At 44.0% G+C, this 24,411-nt stretch overlaps 1 protein-coding gene across 1 annotated transcript in view; it reads right to left on the minus strand.

Moving 5' to 3' along the window:
- The window catches only part of SEPTIN10 (septin 10), a 445,878-nt gene that overhangs the window by 342,843 nt on the left and 78,624 nt on the right, over positions 1 to 24,411 (minus strand). Inside the window, exon 2 of the mRNA XM_085622645.1 lies at positions 5,638 to 5,706. Within this exon, the coding sequence (XP_085478771.1) occupies positions 5,638 to 5,706 (69 nt within the window). The remainder of the gene's footprint in view (positions 1 to 5,637; positions 5,707 to 24,411) is intronic.

Below are 24,411 nucleotides of genomic sequence, written 5' to 3' on the forward strand. Positions count from 1 at the left end.
GAAGAAATGGCGGCTCGCAGCCCAATTGTGAACTCCGATATGGCTGTCAGCAGGCTCCTAAGTAAGTGAGGAAGAACTGGCTCACGGAGTCGGGGGGAGGAAAGAGCGTTGGAAAAGGCCAATGGCAGCATGTTAAGGTTTTAATCAGAAAGGACAGGGGCTGGGTCAGGTGGAGAGAAAGAACGAAAGAAAGACATCTCTAGTGGCCCTCCTTCATAGAACGTGAGCTTCCTTGGTAGCATTATGGCTTTGTTCAGCCACCTCATGACATAATATGGACCTGTTCGGTGACTATGACACTTTCCATGTCATAATAATGGCCACAACATGACTTAATGGGGGAAATTTTTTATAAAACTCTGACCAGCCTTGACATGAATGATGGCCACGAAAAACACAGCATTTTTCGCCAACATCTGGCTTTCCTCAGTCACGATGTAACGTGCATTTTTAGGCCACATCCTGACTATCCATGGCATAATGGTACCCATCCTTGACTTACTGTGGATGTCACTTGCACACTTTTGGCTCTCGACTACATAGTGGTTACTTACATTTTTATTGACATTTTGCATACAGTGACATTTTGCATCATGTAGCGATTCATCAGAGCGCATTTACTTGTAGTGATATCAATGTTTTGTGATTCGCGCAGTAATTAGTCGAGTTTCTCGTCACGACTGACGGCTTTCTACGGAGAATTGTTGAATATAACTGGGGGGGGGGGGAGAAAACTGGGGGGGTGTTCATGGAATTCTTGGTACAGGTGTCGGATGAGGTCTTAGGGCTGCATGTGTCTCGGTGAATGGGGGTTTCGCAAGTTTCCAGGGGCAAAGGGGGGGGACCCGTGATCGGTCGAAGTCCGGGGGTCCGGCTTACACTTAAGGCGTAGAGCCCAGCACTAATACCTAGCGACTTTAAATGTGCGCTGCGGGAGATCTGGCATCCATGTTCGCGGCCTACATCTATGACTGTGTGTCTAGTGGTGTGTGAGGGTCTCTCTCCGGGTCGTCATGGGTTAGTGATTGTTTGAATTGATTCAGTAGGATAGCCCAGTCCAATGATATGGGGTGTTTGCGCATCCCTTTCACCTCTTCTTCTCTTAATGTTTCTTCCTCCGCCATTGCCCATTTGTGTACCGCCCCCACCCATGCAGCGATCGGAGGGCCTGTGTGGGACCGCCAGTGCATGGCTATGTTCCGTTTGGCTAATAATATGGCCAGTGAGACAAATCTGAGGGGTACTTTGTGTTGTTTCCTCTTCTGATAAATACCCAGTGCACAGGCTTCCCATGTACTCAGATATGTGAGCCCAGTGAGATCCCTGAGTGACTTATGAATGTGTTGCCAGTATGACTGTAATGTGGGACAGCTCCAGAACATATGTTGAAAATCCGCCACTTGCACTTGGCATCTGAGGCATAAGAACTGGGTGTCGGGGGTAAATGCATTGGAGGCGCGCTGGTGTCAAGTACGCTCTGTGTAGGATATAGAATTGTATATTTTTGAAGCACGCGTTTCGAGACGCCTTCTTAGGGTGTTCGAGAGCTCTTTCCCATTCTTTCTCATGTAGAGAGCGACCTAGTTCGTCTTCCCAGGTGGCCCATAGGGTCTCTAGTGGTTTGTTCCCGAGCTCCCTGATGGCTTTATAGAGCCATGTGACCAAGTGTTGTCCCGCTCCCATATGTAAAATTGTGTGTACGACCGGGTGTGTAGTTGGTTCTGCTGTCGAGAGGTCATGGTATTGACGATAGTTTGCGAGGAGTTGGTGGTGGAGTAAGAACTGGCCAGCAGGGAGATCGTGGTCCTCTATCAGTCGCTGGAAGGGCCTAAGCTGGCCATCTTCAAATAGCGACTCAACCTCAGTGATGCCGCAATCTGTCCATGTATGTAGCATGTTAGGTGTATAGTAGTGTTCATGTTGAGGCCAGCTGACCAGTGGAAGAAGGGGGGGGATATGGAGGCCTCCCTGACAACATATACGGTGTATCCTTTGCATGCACTTGCGTGCCACTGTTACCTGTAGGGGATATGTATGTCTTGGTTTGGTGCCCTGTAATAGCAGTCGACGGAGTTCTAGAATGGGCACTGGACCATTCGTGGTGTATGTCTCCCCTATGTGTCTGCCTGCCGTCCAATAGGAGAGCCACTGCAATTGTGCGGCTACGAAATAGGATTCAAAGGATGGGGCGTCCAGTCCTCCCTGTGTGGTAGGTAGTTGTAACTTCGCTAGTGCTATCCTATTTCTGCTTGTTCCCCATATCAGTGAGCAGAGGAGTGCGTCTAGATCTCAAAAGAAGGTTCTGGGCGGGATTATTGGCAAGTTCGTGAAGTAGTAAAGTAGCCACGGAACTATTATCATTTTGGCAATGGCGACCCGGCCAATCGGAGCCAACGGTAGGTTTTTCCAGAATCCTGCCGAGGATCTGATGCCAGCCAGTGCCCTACGGTGGTTACCTTCGTAAATGTCAGCCGGGGTGCGATAGAGACGAACCCAGAGGTATCGGGGGGCCTCTGCGTTCCAAACGATGGTCTGAGCGCCTAGTCTGACGACCCGGGGAGGAAGGTTCAGGTGCAACGTGTACACTGTAGATTTCTCCCAGTTTACTCTTAACCCGGAGACTTCTGCGAATTCTGTCAGCGTGGTCCAGATGGGTGTTAAATCCTCGGTGATGTCTCTAATATATATTAGAAGATCATCTGCAAACATAGAGACACTATCCACGGCATTTGCTATGGGGATGCCCCATTGTTCCCCCTCTCGCCGCAGACGTATGGCCAGCGGTTCTACCGCAAGGGTGAAAAGCAGAGGTGAGAGCGGGCAGCCCTGCCTCGTGCCTCGCTGCACCGCGAATTCTGGTGAGATGTAGCGCCCTATGCGAATGCGTGAGGTGAGTTTGGTGTATAAGAGACGTGTTTACGCAAAGAGGGTGGGGCAAAGTCCTATTCGTTGTAGAACCGAGAAGAGATACTGCCAAGTGAGGGTGTCAAAAGCCTTTTCGAGGTCTAGTATAAGACAGGCTGCTCGGGGGTAAGTGTTGCCTACTTGATCTTGGACATGAAGTAGTCGGCGTATATTCTGGGATGTGTTCCTGCCTGGGACGAAACCACATTGATCGGGGTGTACTAGGGGCCGTATGATTTGTGTGTATCTATCCGTTAATATATTTCCTAGAATCTTGCAATTGGTGGAGAGGAGCGTAATGGGGCGATAGGATGCCATCAATTTTGGGTCGCGGTTGGGTTTCAGGAAGGTCACGATAACGGATTCCCGGAGGGATTTCGGCAACTCACATGTATCTAATGCTGTGGTGTACATCGCCGCCAGTCGGGGGACCAGCAGGGGGGAGAAGGTCTTGTAGTATTCTAAGGGGAGACCATCTAGCCTCGGTGCTTTGTTGCGAGCTAAGGTGCGTAGGGTATGGGTAATGTCTGCAGGTTGTATCCTCGCCTCTAATGACGTACTATCCTCTCTTGTAATCTCGGGGATCGTTAGGGGATCGAGAAAGTGGTCTATTATGTCCTGCTCGATCGGGCTTGGGTGCCAGTAAACTTCCGAGTAGTGTTGATGGAATGCTGAGAGGATCTGGTCTTGGGATCGTACTTAGTTACCGAGGGGGTCTATTACCTCAGTTATGGGTTTCATGTCACTGTCTTGTTTGGCTAACCATGCTAGCAAGGTATCCGTTTTACCGCGTTCCTTGTGCATTTGGGTTGCATATGACCTGAAGTTGTAGCGTCGAAGGTCGACGCAAGCCGTCATATATTCTGTCCTGGCCTCGGCGATCTGTGTTGCTACTTCCTCTGATATGTCATCCTCTTCAGTAACGGTGTCGAGGTAGTTTTCGGCTTTGGTGAGTGCTTGCTCTAGGGTCCGTTTTACACCCACTATTTGTTTAATACATTTTCCCCGGGCTACCACTTTGAATGTGTACCATTTTATCAACGTGGAAGATGCTGTCCCTACGTTGTTTGTGAAGTAGTCTTGTATACTTTGCCCCTGGTCATGTTTGAAGACTGGATCTGCTAGGCAGTCCCGTGGGAGGCGCCATGTAAGGACTGGGGGGTGCGGGGGTCTCCAATTTAATTGCAGAATGTGAGCATCGTGGTCGGAAATGACCCTTCCCATGTAATCTGTGTGGTGCACTTTGGGCAGAACCGCCGCTGAGCATAAGAATCTGTCTAGAAGGACTCTAAGGTTATGTGGGATACAGTGGAACGAATATAGCTTAGTCTGCGGGTGTTGCATTCTCCATACGTCAGTGAGTGCCCATTGTGTGACCCAGGCTCTGAATCGTTCTGTTTGTCTCTGGGCGGTTGAATGTGTGGGTGGGGGGTGGGAGCGATCTAATGTGAGGTCTAGTGTGCAATTGTTGTCGCCCCCTAAAATCCATGGTATAGAGGTAAATTTGGCGAGTACCCCAGTGAGATGTGACTACATAGTGGTTACTTTAGCATATTGGTACCCATTCATTTCCTACTGTTTGCCGTTCTAAACATAATGCTGTCCAAACTCCCATAACAAAGGTAAAACTATCTGCAATATGAAGGTGATCCATGGTATTTAAAGATGCTGATAAGTGGACATTAAATGCCAACTGTCCATGTGAGACACGAGGGAATATGAGTGGTTGGTGAAAGTGACGAGCTGCTGTTTAGGGACCAAACGTGTTCACTAATAAAATACAATCTGAAATTTTCTCGGGGAAACCACCCTCCCCCATCACACACACACACTTTGCCTGCGACTCATGTTAATGTTCCATATTCTATCAGTGCTTAACTTGCAAAATGAACACTGCCAGAGCCCTGACCATGAAGCCACTGCAGTTTGCACCACTCATCGCCAATGTCATCGCTGCCAAAACAACTCCTAATCATCTCTCTTGCAAGTGCGACAGTTCAGATGATTCCAGGTCCCCAAAGCTAAAGGAACGGTTGGGGAGGCAGGTATTAGTAGTTTTGAATGTATATTGTATTCATAAACAACCACTGTTCTGCTCATCTCTAAATTAGATGAGCAGTGCCACCATGTGGCAAGTGTGGTGTTGACAAGTGCCGGTACTGAGCACCGGAAACCAATTAAGTTGCCGGTGCTAAGCACTGGAAACCACCGGCACAAATTAAGCACTGGGTTCGATTTGTGGTTTGGTGTTTATGTCACACCACTTTCAAAGCGCAACAGTACCAATGGTTTTAAAGCTGCAGAGACTAATTCTGGAGATAATCATAACATCTAATACTCACACTTAAGTTAGGAAAGTGATTAAATTTGTTCCCGCCCCAAGTAAAACTCAGGAAATATACATACTTCTTGTGATGTGATGTATGTGCTAATAGGTCATTTTGATTAACCATGTGCTGATTATGACTGACCATATCACAATTGCCCTGAGCTAGAACTAGGTTTTTATAAATAAGCAAATGGACCCACGTTTATCAAAAAAGGTCTTAGAAGGGAAGTTCTTCCTTCACACGCACATGTTGAAGGAATTAGGGTAAGTTGTTGCATTCGCTCATTCAGTAAAGTAAGTGATTATTTCAAACTCTTAAATTGTATTGAACTGATGCCACTGGCCAACATTCCTACCCTTAACTATTCCAATACAACTGTACACACTTCCACGTCAGGACTTACCTCCCTTTCATGTCCATTTTCAAGAGGGAAGCTCTGCGGAGCTCTTAAACCCAAACTGCACTGATAGTGCTGGAAACAAAGAGATAACAACTCATTAAGTGATATTACATGATGCCAGTTGCCACTGTTACACAAAATGCCACGTCTGGGAGTAAACTGATAACAAGAACTGAACAACGTGTAGTTGCCTATTACATATTGCAGGTCATGTCTAAATTGACACAAATAGCAAGTATCTGTTGCTTGCAGTATTGGGGCTTGAAAAACGAATTTCATGATGCATAATTTTAATACATAAAATTAATTTAGGCTTTCTAGAATTAGCTGTAACGTGACATAACAAATGGTAGGTTGCTGATGTGCAAACATAACTGTGCATAGATGATCAACTGAATATACATAGGCACTGAGGAAGATCAAAAGGCCTGTCCACATATACATGTGGTGAATGTATTCTGCTGTGGGCGTCTAGATTGTCCTTGTTCCATGGTTGCCTTTGGAAGTGAGCAGTGCACACTGCAGAGGTTCTGTGTGCCTCCACTGACTCTCAAAGACTGAAAAGAAAGTTGGGCATGGGGATCAGGCTGTGTGCGGTCTAAAAAGGAGCGGCAAGAGAGCGGAGGAAGTTGTGATGGAGACGCAGAAGAATGTTTTAAGGGACACCCCAAGGTTTGCTCTCTAAGGTGCAAAGAGAACATTATAGTTCGATTTGGGCTGGGGATAGAACAGTGTGCAGGGAAGGCACGGTGTGCAAGGTCAGGCAGAGGGAACGCTGTGTGTTTTAGGTGCTGTGACGTGTATGGACTGGTGCAGAGGTGCGAGGGAGCATTTAGAAAATCTGAGAGGGGTCCACAGTCACTTTCTGAGAAGTAGAATGAACTCTGCAGTTTGGGGCGGCTCCTCCGCTAAGGCGGTGGAGCGTCACCCCACTGCTTTAAGGCAGTGCAGAGGAAAATGATAATAACGAAACGCGTTATCATTTTCTTTTTCCCTTCCTAGGTGCAGGGAGGGGCGGGGCTGGCAGGGGTCAGGGGAGGAGTAGTTTGGCCACTCAAAGTGCGCATGAATGTTTGACTGGCCCAAAGTCTTGGGCCAGCCAAACTTTCACGTGCACTTTGCATGTTCCCCAACCAGGCTGTGTAATGCAACCTGGTGGTGAACATGCACAGGCAACCTGTTCCGGTCTGAGCGCCGAACCACAGCGCTCAGACCAATCACAATGCTGCAATACAGTGTTGGGATTGGCTATGGGAACTTAGGGGAACCAATCAACGCTACATTGCAGCGTTGTAGTTGGTTTAGGGACCCTGGGAATCCGGGTGCTTGCCCTGCAACGAGGAGACTGGAGAGGCTGCAGAGAGGAGACGGCTGGCAGCGCGAGCAGCAGGTAAGTTTTATTATTTTTTGTTATTTTCTACCCCATCCCCCCCCCACACCTCCACTCCCCCTCCGCTGCCGTTCCCTACCAGTCGCTACTGCCTGCAGTGCAGGGGTAGGCTAGTTGCTCAACTAGCAAGAGACATCTCCTTCCTTCTATTGCTTTGAGACAAAAAGGATCATAATCATAAATAATATCTAATGTAGTGGTGAAAGTGAATGAAAGCGACCATTTAATTAGGCTTTATTGTAGAAATGTAAATAAAGATTTTGAAGTGTACAATATGAAAGGGGAGAAAATTACTTCAAATCTCAGAAAGTAAATGTGAATATCTATATGACAGAGGAAAGGAAAGCTCTTCGAGCTAGTGAGTGATTATGCCTTTGAAATGTCTCCTCCAAGAATATGGGGCAACTGTGAATAAAAAGGCATAAATAGAAACACATTTTTGAAGCTAAATCTAACTTCTAAAGGAGGAGATGGGTCACAGAACCACAAATAAACTTTATTTGAAATTGTAAAAACATCACTTTAGCTTACATCCCCATTCCCCACAGTAGTGACCTCCAACTGTTAAAAAAATAAAATAAAAAAGAGAGACAGTGGCCAAGAATTTTACACCTGCTTTGTACAAAAGGTACAAATGATTGAGCTGTCCGTCATGCTCACTTAGGGAGTTGAAGCCAAAACTGACTTGATTTGTGAATCCACGTTTTCATGGTCATCATTAAGAGAAGCAATGCCCGAATAATTACTCATCTTTATTGTCAAGCTGAAACATTCCTCGGACTTCTGAGAACCAATTCAAAGATATCAGCCTCCTACTGGTGATTCTAATTCATGCCTCTCACTTAAGCAGCAGTCTGTGACTGGCGAAGTTTCAACAAACCGTGGCAAACTCAATAGGTCTTGCTTTCTAAATGTCGGTGCCGAGCTATTGATTTTTGCCAGTGCTTGTTTGTAAATATTTCAATATAGTAGAGGAATAGCAGACACATCTTAAGGTATCTCAAAACTCAACACTAAATTCAATATGCTCAATCTGTATAAATGGCATGTGTTATTTTTCAAATACTTTTCACTCCAGACACTGGTGTACGTACCTCCTCCGTCGGTCAAAGTCCATCATCTGCTACTGCTGCTGTTCTCGTGCCCACCCGAGCCAGACTTGTTCCAAAAGCTGCACTGATCAACATTTTGCAGCGGTGGCTCCTCCCCAATGGTGGAGGAGCGTCGTCCCATTGCCAGGCTCAGAGCCTGCAAATGAAAAATAAAACGATGTTCTAGCATCGTTTCATTTTTCATTTGCAGGCTCTGACCAAGATTGTGCAGGGAGGAGCGGGGTGGAGCATGGGAGGAGGAGTGCTATGTGCACTCCCTAAGTGCACATATGTGTTTGGCCGGCAGTCTCAAGCTGGCAAAACACACATGCGCACTTCGGTTTCTCGAACCCAGCTGCATTGATCAGCTAGGCTGGAGAAATCCTACAGACTCCTAGTCCTGAGCGGACCGTCTTTTCAGCCCGCTCGGGACAATCCACATGCTTCTCTCATAGCATGAAAACAGCAATGGGATTGGATGGGATTCTGTTCTAGGGGCTGCTGGGACCAGGAATGGGACAGGAGGCACGACGCGGGAGGCGGCCGGCAGCTTCAGGTAAGTTCTTTTTTTAATAGATATTATTACTAACACCCCCCACACACTCCCCTTCCCGCGTTTCCCTCACCCGCCCAACCACCCCTTGTTTGTGGCAGTCGCCACTGTTTTTCTGGTCTGCTTCTTTATTTGAAACTTGAAGCATTGAAGACTGCTTTTTAAAAGAAAAAAATTGTAACTTCGGCTGCACTGCCGCACAACACTTCGGAGTTTCACTATCAGCTTAAAAGAAGCTTGAAACCTCGAGTTTGAACAACCTCTCAATCACCTCTCAAAGAACGCTTGCTTGGTTTGGTGCATGGAGGCTTTTGCCTTTAATTTGGCAGTTTTTCTCCAGCCGTGGGGTGTTCCTGCGAGAGTACATTTATTACACATGATACTATAGCTTAGCTGGACTTTTGTACCAGCATCCAGCCATTTGATCACTTGAACGCTGGAACTTATGCATGTTTGCCCCATTTGAGGTTCCGTGGCTTGCAATACTCAACTCGCCTCCTCTCGTGGCGAGATGACAGGGTGGACGTGTGGCATGGTAGTGGACTTAGAGGAAACAGGCTGGCGAGTCCTCGGGTGAGTGTTTTTGTCCCTGTTGGATCAAAGTGAGTTGAAGTGAGTCACATACCTCAATTTATTGCACGCATACATATTTGGCTGGACCACCTTCATCAGAGGGTGTGGAATATGCCATGTGTTTACGGTGGAGGCGCTGACAGCAGTAGCAGCAGCAGCAGCAGTATCTTCAGGAAGGAGGTGTCAGTTGAAAGCTTGTTTTCCCATTTCTTTTGCACCCTTAGGTAAGGGAACTAAAATACTTGGCCTAAGGGATAACGAATCTAAGAAAGGGCCCTTCAGTGCGCAACATGCTCAACAGAGAGAAGCAATGTGGGGTAGAAGATAAATCAAGTAACAGAAGGAAGGGTAAAAAGACAAATTGAATAACCAACTAGGAGAGGGTCTAAGGAATGGTTCAGCAAGTGGCTGTGTTGCTCCTCAAGATTGCTCACCAAGATTAAACCTGGCAAATTCAATAAAGGTATTTGTGTGAATGTACTTGAAACATAGACAGCATGTGGATTCTCCAATTCCCTGCAGTCTCCAAAATCAGGGGGAAATATTTGAACATGGTGATTTATTTGCAAATTAAGTGCCGTGTGATTTAGAGCTTTCACAAGGTCTTCCTATGTAGTATCTGGAACCGTTCTTATCCTCATTCTCTTGTTTGCTACATTCTGCTCACCCAGACCACTGCTTATCATCTTTACTATGCCAGTCACAGTTAATAACTCAGATAGACAATGCTATCACAAGTGAATTTTTTGACCTGGGGATAATATTCCTCTTGTAGATGCAAATCTAAAGAGGTTGAAGATTTTCTGACCAGCAGATTGGGGTTAGAGTATGGCGCAAAAGGCTGAGAAAACCAACATCAGTCACAAATGACCGAACCTGCATCAGTTTCCTTATCACCCCTGTTAGAACTAATGCCCCTGATGCAAAAAAAACTCTGCATGGTAAGCCTGAAACAATTATACATAATAAAGAAGTAATGAAAACAGACTGAGCTTTTAAAATCTAAAGCAAATGATGTGTGTGCAACAGATTCTTGTACGTCAGCTTTGGTAAGACCAATGTCTCCCACTGAGGAGGCTGGGGAGGCAACGGTAGCATCTGTTCATAGTCCATCTTCAATGTACATCTCAAGAATACCAATGTTAGTTAAGAAAAGAAGTAATCAAATGTTTTACAAGATGAACTATATATGGTAGTAGAGTCCCTAAAGCTCAGGAGGATAGGAAGCGGGTATCAAAACATTAAATTAAGGGTTGTAGAGGAGGCACTGGAAGGGTAAAAAAATGGAAGGGTAATAATGAAGAATGAGTTAAACAGAGAAAGAGCACACAATTCCGAGGCAGTTAGATGTTGGGTACCTTCAAAGAAGACAGACGCAATAAGTAGGTTAGAAAATGTGTCACAGTTTGACGAACAGCTTCAAACTACATGGCACTAGACGGTGGTGCCCCCTTTCCCATCTACTTGTTCTGCTCACCACGGAACTACTCGTTATAAAAATTAGAGAGAACGCCTCTATTACCGGTATCCAATTTTCTGCAGGCCCACAACAAGTGTCAGCATATGCAGGCAACATCCTTCTTTTCACAACACAAGCTGACTTTGCCATATCCAACAGCATGTCAACCATCAAAGATTATGCAGAAGCCTCAGGTTACTCTCTTAAGGACAAAACGGAGGTCCTGCCCTTGAATGTCCACTGCAATAACTCAGTTATTGGGGGGGTCACAGTCTCAAATGGGCTCCATACAAAATAAATTACCTTAGCCATTTGGTTCAGCCAAAACCTTTGAGAATCATTTGACCACAACAACAAAAAACATCTCTAGCCAAAATTATATACTAGATAAATTGGCACTGAAATTCAACACATGGTGGTGGTGCATTGAAACCATCAAAATGATGATCTCTCATCAATTTCTTAATTAGCATGTCACTGCTCCACCTGTCGGGCACCTTTTTTACTAAGCTTCATCTCCTACCCAACTATTTTCTTTGACAATCTAAAAAACTGAAAATCGCTCTAAAACAACTCAGACTTCCAAAGAAACTTGGAGGCCTAAACCTCCAAGACTACCGTAGACTCCAAACAGCATACCTAGAGAGAGAAGGACTCTTCAGGTTCCCCATGCCCAAGAGAAGTGGACACAGAAAGGCATCGTATTTCTAATGAGTCTGTGCTCTTTCACGGAACCTATATCCTTCCCACACTCATATCTAAATTGGAGTTCGAGGAAATAGACTTTTGTCACTTTGTAAGGATCAAAGCCATTATCGCGAGCCATAACCCCCAAGAACACCCGACCTACCAAGCACAGTGAAGAGCATAGCTAAGGGGGGCACACAGTTTCTAAACTCTACTCGCACACATACTACTACCCCCTCACTAAATCAATACATAATAAATGAATATTCATGTTGTGCAAAACAAAAACACCACTCATAACATGACCCTAAACTGGTCATCTACTTGGTCTAGCCTAAAGACTAATAAGATCACACCCTCCTTAGCACAATTTAGACTTTGAACTGCATATATGGCCCACATGGATCTCTTCCATACTCTACAAACTTGGTTTCCGAGATTCAGACAAATGCTGGAAATGCGTTCAAGAGACAGGAGACTTACAGCGTATGCTCCTCAAATGCACTTTTTTTAAAAGAAATTCTGGTCTGGACTTGGAACTACCATTTTGCAGATCCTACAGCTAAGCTGGACCACTGACCGCGACTCTGTTGCAGGAGGCACCCTCCCCCTGAAACATATCATCATCTGGACAGTGAAGGACATATTTTATGGAACATACAAGTTTCAATCGATCTTAAAACTATTCTGTCGGTCTGGAAAGACCTCTCCAAATCAGTTAATGCTTGGTGGGAACGGGTCATTTTACCAGGGGGGTGGGGGGCAAATAAGTCTATGCATTTATCTGAAAACTCCATTGAAGAAAAAACTAAAAATCTGGTCAAAACTTGACTCATACATCGCTAAGTACGTATTACCTTAGATGCCAACCCATCCCCTCCCTAGCTTCCCTCCCACCACCTTCCCCACACCTTATTCCCCTCAACCTCCACCTCCTTTATTTACTACACTGTTTATTCTGTCTCTCTTCTTTCTACCTTCTCATCTCTCTTTTTACTCTCCATCTCTTGATACAGCTTTGGAGTAATCCACTACATAAGACTCTGCCAATATGCTCATAGTACTTCAATCAACTCTGGCACCTATGACACTATGATAGTATGATTCATTGATGATATGTTACAACACTATGGTACCATGTCACTATAACTCTATAGCGAATTGTGTTGTACCCTCTCCCATCCATCATACCCCATTATGCGATTATTCCTTTTCTTTCTGTACTGCTTCTATAATATTTGACTTATAAAATTTCAATAAAAATGATTTTGAAATAAAAAAATAAAAATGTGTCACAGTAATTTGTCATGTTACCTCCAGAGTGAAGATACATCGGTAGGGGGTAAACGCGGGTACAATCACTTTGGGTGTGTAGATCAGACAGCATCTGTGAAGGCTGTATCCCCAACTCTAAATGAACACTGACAACCGAAAACCAGTATGGGTAAAATAGATCTACTTTTGTATTTTGATAAAATTCGAATGGGGAAGAAAAGTAAGAAGTGGAACCCTGTAAATGGGTATCACCTCCCTAAAGCTTTTAAAAACTGTGCCTCCCTGAGATCAAAAGTCTCCAAACATTTAAAAAAATGTAGTGTTTGTCAATACCAAGTCAGGGTAGAAGGTTTCTAAAGTAATTTTCCACTCAAATGTGGTCCAAAATCTGATACAGGAATCAGAGAGGTAACTCAACCTCCAGGGCCTTAGAATAGTGGGAAATGAGAAAATAATACAGGGTAAAGATAAGGTAGTCTTAAGCAATCCTACATGGCTGTGTGGCATACACTTATATCCATCATTGCCAGATGACCCTAAGGAGGCACAACGGAGGTTTGTGGGTTCCTGTAGAGTAAGCTTAACAGTCACTGTTCCACAAAAAAGCAACAACAGGTAAGGTCTAGGTTTAAGAATTAGCAACAGTTTTCAGTGTTAAGGTAATTCTCAGATTGAAGATAATTCAAATTTAAGAAAAGATTGACTAGGTAATATGTTTACCAGATAACCTAGGGATCCTTTCTTGGAATGTTCAAGGTTTAAGGTGATTTATACTTAATGAATGTTTATACAAAATAATGTTTGAAGATGTGATAATCTGTCTACAAGAATCTTGGCTATCTGGTGATACACCTACCTTCGATGTTTTCATACAAAATTGTAAGATCGCTAAACACACGGTAGTAGGGCGTCCGACTGGGGGCTTACGGGACGCTTGTTTCAACTAAAACGGATAGACATAAAATACGAAGGAAAACAAAATGTGATGGGTTCAGACTTGTGTTGTATATCCATTGCCAAATGTTAACTGCAAAACAATTACTCTGGTTAATATATATGTAACTCTGCCGACAGGCAACTAAGCATGGAGCAGATAGTAACATTCCACAAGTACATATATGATGTGTGTGCTGCAAATAATAAGTATTCCCCAGTTTTAATCATTGGAGATTTCAATATGTGATTAAACAAGATCTAGATGTATGGTGATGCAGCATATTTGTTGGAAGTCTATAATATTCTTATTGTCAATTTTCCCCAAATATGCCCTACATAAATCGGATTCCGAGATGCAAGGGCGTGCGACGGAAGCCGGAATTATTTGTTTAAATGGATGGTTTAAGGCAGATACTCCTGCTAGCTAAACTCTCCCCTTAGGAAATTAATATGAAAGGACCAATTGATTATATATTGATGCAACTATAGTATTTTGACCTGTCACTGGCCCCTGTCTATGAGGCTAAACTTAGGGCTACAGGACAGGGAGTGTGTATTACCCCTACAAATTGAATACCCTAAATCAGGGGTCTCCAACCTTTTTTGCAATGAGACATACTTATGGTCAATAAAAGTCATCACGAGCTACTATTATTTTTAGAGTTGTAATAGTCAGTAGTGGCCGGCATTAGGGCAGAGTGGCGCGGTTTAGGAGCAGGGGTGGGAGTGGAAGAGAAGGAAAGAAGAGGGGGAAGAACTTACCTGCCGCATCACTGGTCTTCTGCTCCTCTCATGGCTCCCAGCCTCACTGTGACCAATCCTGAAGCTTTCTCATGCACGAGAGCAGCTTCAGGATTGGCCTGAGCTACCAGGGAGAGTGGGAGCCACTGCCTGTTGACTCCAACCATACAACGCAGCTCGAGTTAGTGCCAGCTCAGTGCGCAAGTGGGTTTGGCCTGCCAGCGGCTGGCCATACCCACATGCGCACTGACAGCAGTACCTACCACTCTCCTTGTGAATGCCCCCGCGATGGCCCCACCTGAGGACACGGCACTTAGAAGTTGAAAAATAAAACAATAATACACCTATTTTATTATTTTTTATTTTCCACCATTTGAAGCTGCTGACAGGGGGAGGGGGGTCGATGTTCCTCGCCATAGCGGAGGAGCTGCCACTTGTAACTGTGGCCACAACAGATATGATTATATTAGTGACCAATTTTTGCAAGATTGCCAGCAGTGATCACCTCAATGCATCAGGAACGGTGGCCAACAGAAAGGTGAAAAATGCTTTGACAGTTTGGAATGCCTGTACATGGGTAATACCTAACAAACTATAGCTGCAATACCCCTGGCGCCAGGATAACAATTAAATATTAGTAATAAGTATCCCCAGTGCTGAATGATTTATCACTTAAATAAACTTTCCGATTTTGGTACATATATTAGTTTAAGCTTGCAAAAGCTTTCAACTTAGTAACTGGGCTGCAGACACGAGAGCTACTTATAGGCAACTAAAGAGCTACTCGTTGGAAATGCCTGCCCTAGACGACTGACCATTAGCATAAATGAGGAACAACTAGTATTGCTAGCTTGTATGCAACTTGCTGAGGATATAGATTCTAGCAATATTAGAGATCATAATACAGCGCTTTGTTATGATAGGATACTAAATAAAGTGGTTGAATGGTAATGTCATTTCAGATAAACTCACATTTACCACTGAAAAAAACTGCAAAGTCTCAACCGGCCTGACTGGTTTAATTCGCAATGTCAAGACTTAAAAAGGAAACTAACGAAACTTAGACAAAATAAGGGTACAGTATTAAATAAAGAAAGGGAGGAGAACCAAAGATGAAAATGTCACCTTAATCAGAGAAAGGAAGATAGCGTATTATAAAGCAAACAGGGATAGAATTATATCAGTTTTAATATCAAAGGAAATTAATTAATTTTGGTACTTGGATAAGAAGGGTTAAATTAAAACTAGAGATGTCCTAAGCTTTATCATTACAGAAAAAGTGTAATTTCGTTTTGTAACAGAATTGTATACATCAAAAAAGCTGTCTTCTTTGAGGATTGGGCAGGCCCCGATAAGGATCTTGTATACTATACTTTTATATCAGCAATGAAGAAAAAGCTATAGCTGGTATAAGCCTCACTGAGGACAATTTACATGCAATAATTGACAAAATGAATCCTGGCTGGTAGGCGAGTTTCCTTCATTTATCCTTTACTGAATTACTAATGACTGGAACCTTACTGGACAGTTGGAAATGAGCTATAATTAAACTGATCTTTAAAGAAAACATTCCCTATGACCCCAAGAATGATCGCCAAATTAGTTTAATGTATGTGGGTACCAAAATATTTTCAAAAGAAATTCCCCTTGATTTTAAGGACTGGATTGATACCAATAAGTTGATACCTATTGACCAAGGTGGCTTCAAAGAAGATCGATCATTGTTTTAGCCTTTGGGCACTAGGACGGAAAGCGATAGAAATACGAAAGAACTTGTTTTGTTGACTTCTGTTTAGCGTTTGATCTAGTTAGCAGAAGTATATTATGGGAAAAGTTGACAGGGAATAATAACCCAGCTGCATTACTGGCAGTGTGGAAAGAATTGCATCGAGGGCATTGGGCTACGATGGAGTTAGATTTAAATGGTGCCCTGTCCAGGGAAGTCCCTAAAACCGATGGCCTGTGACTGTGGAGCATACTTCCCCCTACATAATTTATTTTATATCTGGCTGATTTACCGGATGCACTAAATAATCAAAAACTCCTTTTCCCCTAAAATGTGGGGGTCATCACATACCATGTCTATTGTATGCAGATTACGTCAACATTCTTGATGTAACTCAGGTGGGACTTCAAAGGAAATTGCATGCTTTTAATACATAGAGTAAGGCAAATGATCAGAGGAAAATGTTAATAGAGGAAACATTGCCATACAAGTGCCGTGGTATGCTGTTTAATAACAAAAATTAAACTGGAAAAATGCACTTAGCTACTTTAAGAACGAGGTCACTTACAACGATGAGAGTTTTATTTAAGTGAGGTGTAAAGTTGAGATTAGAAGCAATAGAATTTTTATATGAAAAGCAATTCTGAGATGTAGCTTGCGAAGTGGGTAGGTTTTTATCAGCCTTAATCGGCTTAAAAGGTATCGGGTGAAGAATTGATTTCGTGAAATTGAAGACTATGGTCCAAATAAACTTGATTTGTTTTTACTCTCCAGTTTCTTTTTAGTAGGTTAAATCAACAGGCATTATATGCGATTATTAGTGGTGGCTATCTCAGTTCAGGAAAATGGTTGCCAAATAAATAGGCTGGGGGAGAAAACATATTGTTAGAATATAGGGATATGGCTTCATAGAAGGAGGAGCTGTGATCTATGAAATGCGGGGCAGGGAATTTGAAGAATTGCAATAATAGCTATCAAAATTAAGGCAGGCATGCAATTTAGACCAGCCTATACTCGGAGAGGACGCAACAGATAATGGAAGGTAAGGAGAAGGTCACTATATAGAAAGGAGAGCAGCAATTGAAAGTTTTAAATCCATGTCATTTCTCATACAGGGTTTTAGGAGTATAGTGGACCAGAGTTTGAGAGAGCATGCAATCTGAGGATGTAAAACGGAAGAGGACTTCTCCATATCACCTGGAACACTGGGTTCCAGTCATGGACTTTCCATTTACCAATGGCATGTTAGTCCAACTATTTCAGTTCAATGAACCAGCACTACAATTCCCTGTCATTTTTTTTTTCTTTACAGTTTTATATAGCGCGAACTAGACCTGAGACATCGGGTATCAGAGCGCTTTACATAGCACCAGTTGCGTTACATGAGGATATATTCTTTTTGTTAGGCATGGGGAGATTAAGGGATTTGCCCAGAATCGCAGGATGTTGAGTGTCGTTGCTGAGACTCGAACCCGATTTCCCAGCTTCAAGGTCGACCGCTCTAGCCGTACGGCTGCATCCTCTCCTCGTGCATTTGGGTTGTGAAAAGGAAAGCATGGAACTGGAAAATGTGTCCTGAGTGAAGATGGGTGATCTGGTAATCTTAGTTTAGACTGTAGCAGGAACGATCCTCTCTTCCACCCAGGTTGAGAAAGTGACTACAAGTTGAAATACTGCAATCAAACCATATGAACACTTACCTTTTGAGATTTGTTGGATAAACACAGTTACATTTAAAATAATATTGGGGTCAGTTAACTGTAAGGCTCATCTGGCCTCTGCTACCCCTATTACCCCAACCACAGTTGCATCACCTTAGCCTCTCCTTTAGGCTCCAATACGGCGTTTGACTGCCCTTGCCTAGCCAAGCCACCTTAGAATACTATAACTGATTTTGCCCTCCTCCCTTTGTCGGGGCTGATGCCTATTGACTTTTGCTGGTAACGATATTGTTCTCGTGATTACGTGCAACTTTCCATACCAAACACTGAAAATCTGGAGCGTTACCACTTAAGCTTTCTTTTGATTATTCTGATGCTTTGTTTATTGTCATGGTGCATTTTGTGCAGCTTGTCACAGATGACCTCCTAGATGCAGTCATAAGGGCATTGCACGCTCATTAGCAAATAAGTGCTTAGGTTGAGAAGTAAGCATCAGCACACGACTTACTAATGGAAGCAGATGATAGAATAGCTCAGTGAGCTAGCTGCCCAGTTACAGCTTTGAATTTCGACAGAAATGATTCAGGTTTTCTTTGTCTTAGAAGACTGATAACAAGCATTGGCAAAGCCAGTAGGTCTTTCTGACCTGTAGGCTTTTCTAAGGTTTTTGAGCCAAGCGGCACATTAATCGCTTTGCAGCACTGTTGAGCACTTTCAAGGTGATATCTGATTTGCAAAAGTTAACTTCTTTCTTGGGCACATCTTCTGCTCTGGGAATCGCTAAGGTAAACTTGGTGTGGAACATGGCCTGCTCTCTACTGTACTCCCACTGAAAGCTCTGTACAATGTCATCCTAAATGGAAAACTATTTTTCTTAAACGAAGCACTAGTCTGTGTAATGGACTTAGGCTGGTTAAAAAAAAGCAGTGGCAAAGCCAATAGGTAATGCATATGCGAGAGCTATTGGCTTTGGCAATGTGTTTTAGCCAAGTTGTACGCTAGTGTGGCTGTTGTTCAGCATGGCTAAAAGTAAGTTGAGTGGAGTGGAATGAGATGGAGTGGGGTGGAATCGGCAGAGTGCAGGGCTCGAAAACAATCGTAAAAATGTTATCAGACAAGCAGGTCTATTAACTTAAATACACTACTCAAACTCACTGTAATGTACTTGAGCGGTGAACGGGTCTCATCCAGATTGTCACACAGTTCACTTTACAAAATCCTCAAACTTCAGTCACAGAAAGAAAAGTAAACGTAAAAAGACAAACTGACTTTGGACCTCCGTCTCTGAAAGCAGAGAAATGTGACAAGATATCGAGATTCAAAGGCATGTTGATTGCTCATTCACCTTGTGGGCAAGCAGAACACCTGCTGGCAGCTTGCCAGAACGGGAAAGTAGGCCCTAAAAATAGCGGGTCCTGATTAAATATGGCTTGTTATTGCGAGTGGATTTTTCTAGCCCTGGAGTGGATTGGGGTAAATTGGTGTGGAGTAGATTGGAGGAGGGGGTAGATTGGGGTGGAGTTGAGTGGGGTACATTGCAGTGGGTAAGAGTAGGACAGATTGCAGTTGGGTAGATTGGGATAGACTGGGGTGGAGTGGGGCAGACTGTGTTGAAGTGAAGTTAGGTAGTTTGGGGTAGAAAGGAGTAGAGTGGGGTAGACTGGAGTGGCACAGATTGGCGAGGAGTAAATTTCCATACAGAGGGATAGATCGGAGTAGAGTGGAGTGAGGTAGAGTGAAGTAGAGTGGAGTGGGGTAGATTATGATAGACTGTGGTGGAGTGGGGTAGACTGTGGTGGAGTGGGTTAGACTGTGGTGGAGTGGGGTGGGGTAGATTGGAGAAGAGTGGAGTGGAGTAAAGTGGAGTGGGGTAGACTGGAGTGCAGTAGATTGGACTATAGTGGAGTGAGATAAACTGGAGTAGAGTGGGGAGGAGAAAATTGGAGTGAATTCAGGTGGACTGGGGTAGAATGAAGTGGGGTAGATTGGAGTGGAGTAGGATGGATTGAGGTAAAGTACAGTAGGGTAGATTAGAGTGGAGAGGGGTAGAGTGGAGTGAAGTGTGATAGACTGGGTTGTGGTGGAGTGGGTTAAATTTGAGTGGGGCAGATTAGAGTAGGGTAGATTAGAGTTGGATAGAGTGGGGTGGGATAGACTGGGGTGGGGTCAGTAGAGTGGGGTAGAGTGAACTGGAGTGGGATAGACTAGGCTAAATTTAAATGGGGTAGATTGCGTCGGCTGGACTAGGGTAGATTGGAGTGAGGTAGATTGAGTGGGGTAGACTAAAGTGGAGTGGGGTGGTGTAGATTGAGTGGAGTGGGGTAGGTTGAAATGGAGTAGGGTAGTCTGTGGAAGAGTGGGGTAGTTTGTGACAGATTCCAGTGGGGTAGGTTGGGTAGAATAGAGTGGGGTAGATTTGAGAGGGGTAGATTGCAGTGGGGTAGATTGCAGTGCAGTGGGGTAGACTATAGTGGAATGAAGTAGACTGGAGAGGGATAGAGTGGGGTGGTGTAGACTGGAGTGGGATAGAGTGGATAAAGTAAAGTGGGAGTGAAGTGAGGTTGACTGGGGTAGATTGGGGTACACTGGAGTGGGATGGGACAGATGGAGTGCAGTGAGGTAGAGTTGAGTAGATTGGGGTAGACGGGTGTATTGGAGTGCGCTGAGTAGAGCGAGGAGATTGGAGTGAAATGGAAAGGGGTAGATTGGAGTGGGGTAGACTGGAGTGGAGTGGGGTAGACTGGAGTGGAGTAGACTGGAGTGGAGTAGATTGGGTGGAGTTGGGTAGATTCAGAAAGATTCCAGAAGGGTATATTGGAGTGGTGTAGAATGAAGTGGAAAGGTGGATGGGGTATATTGGAGTGGGGTAAGCTTTGGTGGAGTGGTATGGGGAAGATTGGAGTGGGGTGAGGTAGATTGAAGTAGGGTGGAATGAGGTAGATTGGGTTAGATTGGCAGGAAATGGCGTGGGGTAGACTGGAGTAGGGTGGGTTGTATTGGGGTAGAGTGGAGTGGAGTAGACTGGGGTAGATTGGGGTGGAGTGTGAAGCAAAGCACCTTAAACAGACACAGACTTTGTAAGCACAGAGAAGATGTGGATTACACATGAGAATACCGGTTTTAAGGAGAATTGGAATAACTTCAGCGCTGCCCAAAATGAGTCACTTTAAAAAGCGACATACAATGCAAAGGTACAGATGTGTCCAAATTGTTTATGTTGCTTAGAGGCAGACTGGCCTGAAACATGTGATTGGACTGCTTGTCTGGAAAGACTACATGAGTCCATTTCAGACTAGTGTACTCTTTGACACACACTTTGCATGCGCAGAGAATAAGCACACCCTACAAACACATGCAGTCACACGGACTGCTTTCATATTCCATGCCATTTGTTTGATATTACAAAAGGAAGTGTGAATTCTAAAACTCATTAAGGCAACAACAAACAAACCTATAGGACGGAAGTTAAAAGTAACCCAATGGTGTAGAACAGAAGTGTAGATGATGGACAGAAAACAGTATTTAAAAAGTACCCTAGGCTGTATCATAGGCAGCAAAGGACGCTAATCAAATTATATCAATTCGTGTTTGGTCCATGCGCCGCAGAAATAAAAGGAAGTGACGTGCACCATATGATGGTCAAGTAGGAGGCAAGTAAACAGAATGACAATTAAGCCAACAAATGATAAATAATGGCCGGGGCTCCAAGCCCTTGACCCTATACAGCACCATCACAGAAACAGCGTTGTTAGGCAAGACCTAAACATATGATATATGAAAAGGAGATATGGGAAGGCTTCTTACTAAAGGTTGTGGTATCTGCTAAATGAACTTCAGAGACTAGCAGGCTAGGCTTTGCCAGAATTAAAAGTTAAGGCAATTAAGGTAATACAATGTCTTCCGAGCAAACAAAACACTTTTTTTTAAAGAATATCACATATTGTGATGGCAAGTTCAGACGGCCATACCGAAGGTATTCAGGAACTACTCCATATATTATCTGATTGAACGATGAGGTACAAGATATTGTTTTGAACCTTGAAATGGAAGTCTAGCTGCACCTCCATTTCTTGAGTCAATTCTCTAACAGTAGCATGTCTATAAACCACAATACAGATCAGTCATAATCTTTCTTGATTTGGCATATTTCCCTTTGTGCTGCACTTTAGGAATTAGAGGGATCAGGGTAGACCACAGAGAAAACCATGTGACCAGTTCATCAAAACAACATCTCATTTAAATAACGTCTATGGAAAACTAGATTTAAAAAATTTGGCATTCTGCATTTTCGACGTGGCTTGAGAAAAAAGTACCATTTGTGGGGGGGTTTATTTATTTATTTTCTAACCATCCGGGTAGCCCCAAATGGTATCCAGATGCTGGAAATTACTATACGGCTAAGATGAGAAGAGGTCTACTTCTAAAACAACCAGATCTTAAGCAGTTTCCAAAACAAGAGTTGATCAGACATCTGTCGAATGGTTTGTAAAGAGAGGATTACACGCCTTGGCTGCAAGCTTGCAAAAACACTGTTGGCAAATTCAGAAAACTGACAATAGCAACAGAATTAGAAAAGATGTTTGAAGAACATAGGACCAGAAGCATGTAAAACTTTGTGTCCTTAAATAAAATACGGTTGTTGATAGATAGCCAATGTGGAGAGAGGAGTTTGTTTCAGCAGGCCCAAAAGAATGTGGGCAAAAGTGGAGACACTGATGCTGGTATACAAGAAGACAAGATACCTAGATACAAAGTGTTTGCCTAACCTATTCAAGATCCAGTAACAGCATTGGATAGCTGGACAACACAGTAGACATAACAATAATCTGCCAGTACCTCAAGCAGCATCTGGTGGTGATTTAAACTAAAAAATACATACAGGTTGAGAAACTGGATGGACATGGAAACCCTTCAGACAGGGATCATGAAGTGGAAATACAGATTAAGGGTTATATACCATTCAAAATAAAAGCTATATTTATATATTTATCAGATGCTTATGATACAAGAAGTTGATTGGCCTCTTTTTAGGTCTCGCTGGCGTTGCAGCGCAAAGCGCTGCCACCAACGAGACTATTGTTGCCGTGTTTACTCCTAAGGAAGACAGACCTGGGCACGAGCCGATTCCGGTCTGGACACGAGCCGATTCTGGTCTGTGAACGCGCTTCACAGTGGAACAGCTTGTGCGCGTTAATTCCAGTTGAGTGCTCATCTCCGGAAGACTTGCTGCGCCGATTCTGGTCTGGGCACGAGCCGATTCTGGTCTGTGAACGCGCTTCACAGTGGAACAGCTTGTGCGCGTTAATTCCAGTTGAGTGCTCGTCTCCGGAAGACGTGCTGCGCATTAATTATAGTTGAGTGCTCCAGCAGCCTGGAGCGCCTGTCGACATGCTGTGCTAATGATTACTGTGGGGTCTCATGCTGTGATAATTCTCACTTTCTGTGTTGTGATCGGGAGCAGGCGTATTACTGGCGCCACCGCCACGCCTTCATTAGTCATAAAAGCTGCATGGCAAGCGATAATTAGGGCGGCATGTTTTAGGACATTTTTAGCAATTACTTTGTTTACTTAGTGCTATTAGTGATATCTTTCGTGCATCCAATGCTCTATTTAAACGTGCAGCACTGAACATTTTCAAAGAAGGCGAATCAGCGACATTCATTGGAGACACAACCTATTTGAAGACGCTTGTTTTACTGGGGTAAGTTCTGTGAACTGTTTAGTTTGTTTACTTTATTATAGTATAACTGGCAGGGTTGGCTAAATTATGCGAGAAAAGGAAAAATATGCAGGAGATGATGGTATGAGGCAAGTGTGGCAAATGTATAATTATGCGTACACCATATAAAAGCAAGTTGCAAAATGTCCGGTGTTGGGCGGATGGGTTCACTGTGCTGTTGCGTCGCCTGTAGGTGTGGTTATGAGTGCATGTGACTAGCTGGCGACATGTCCTTGTACTGTTACTTGCCTTTGCACTTGTTTCTTTTTGCATATATATATATAGCACGAACTCGACCCGAAGTTTATTGGAGCGCTTTACACGAGCACTGTATTTACATTACACATTCAGGCACGGGGAGATTAAGTGATTTGCCCAGACTCACAGGATGTTGATGCGACCTCTGGGCTCAAACTCTGGTTTCCAGCACCAAAGTCGGCAGTTTAGCCGATGGACCACATCCTCGCCCTTGCCCTGCTGATTTTCAGGGACGGTTGCTCTGTCTTCACAAGGGTCGGGCGAACTATGACTCCGCTGCCTGACCTGGAACAGATCTGTTAGGTGTTTGTATTTATTTTTTAGTTTTTTTATTTAGCGCAAACTCAATACGTAGGTATTGGAGCACTTTACATGTATACCACATCCATTATAGAAGGACACATTCATGTTTGGTAGGTACGTGGATATTAAGTTATTCATAACCGGCGGAGCCAAGGCTGGTCTCTCTACCTCTGTGACTCCAGTTGCTGCTCGCGCCTCGTGTATAGCTGGTTTTCCTAGTTATCTGGCGAATACAAAAGCGGGCTTTGCTGTGTTTCTGTTTAAAGGCCACACCTAAGGGGCTCAACTGATCGAATTGTAACCAGCTGTCCAACACAATACCGGCAGAAGGGCTCAGTGAGACGTACACTTGTAAGGGGCAGAGGTTACACTCCCGGCAAGTCTGCCTCAGCCTTCATTCTTCC

Source organism: Triturus cristatus, chromosome 8 (assembly GCF_964204655.1).
Source record: "Triturus cristatus chromosome 8, aTriCri1.1, whole genome shotgun sequence".
In the NCBI taxonomy this organism is placed as follows: Eukaryota; Metazoa; Chordata; class Amphibia; order Caudata; family Salamandridae; genus Triturus; species Triturus cristatus.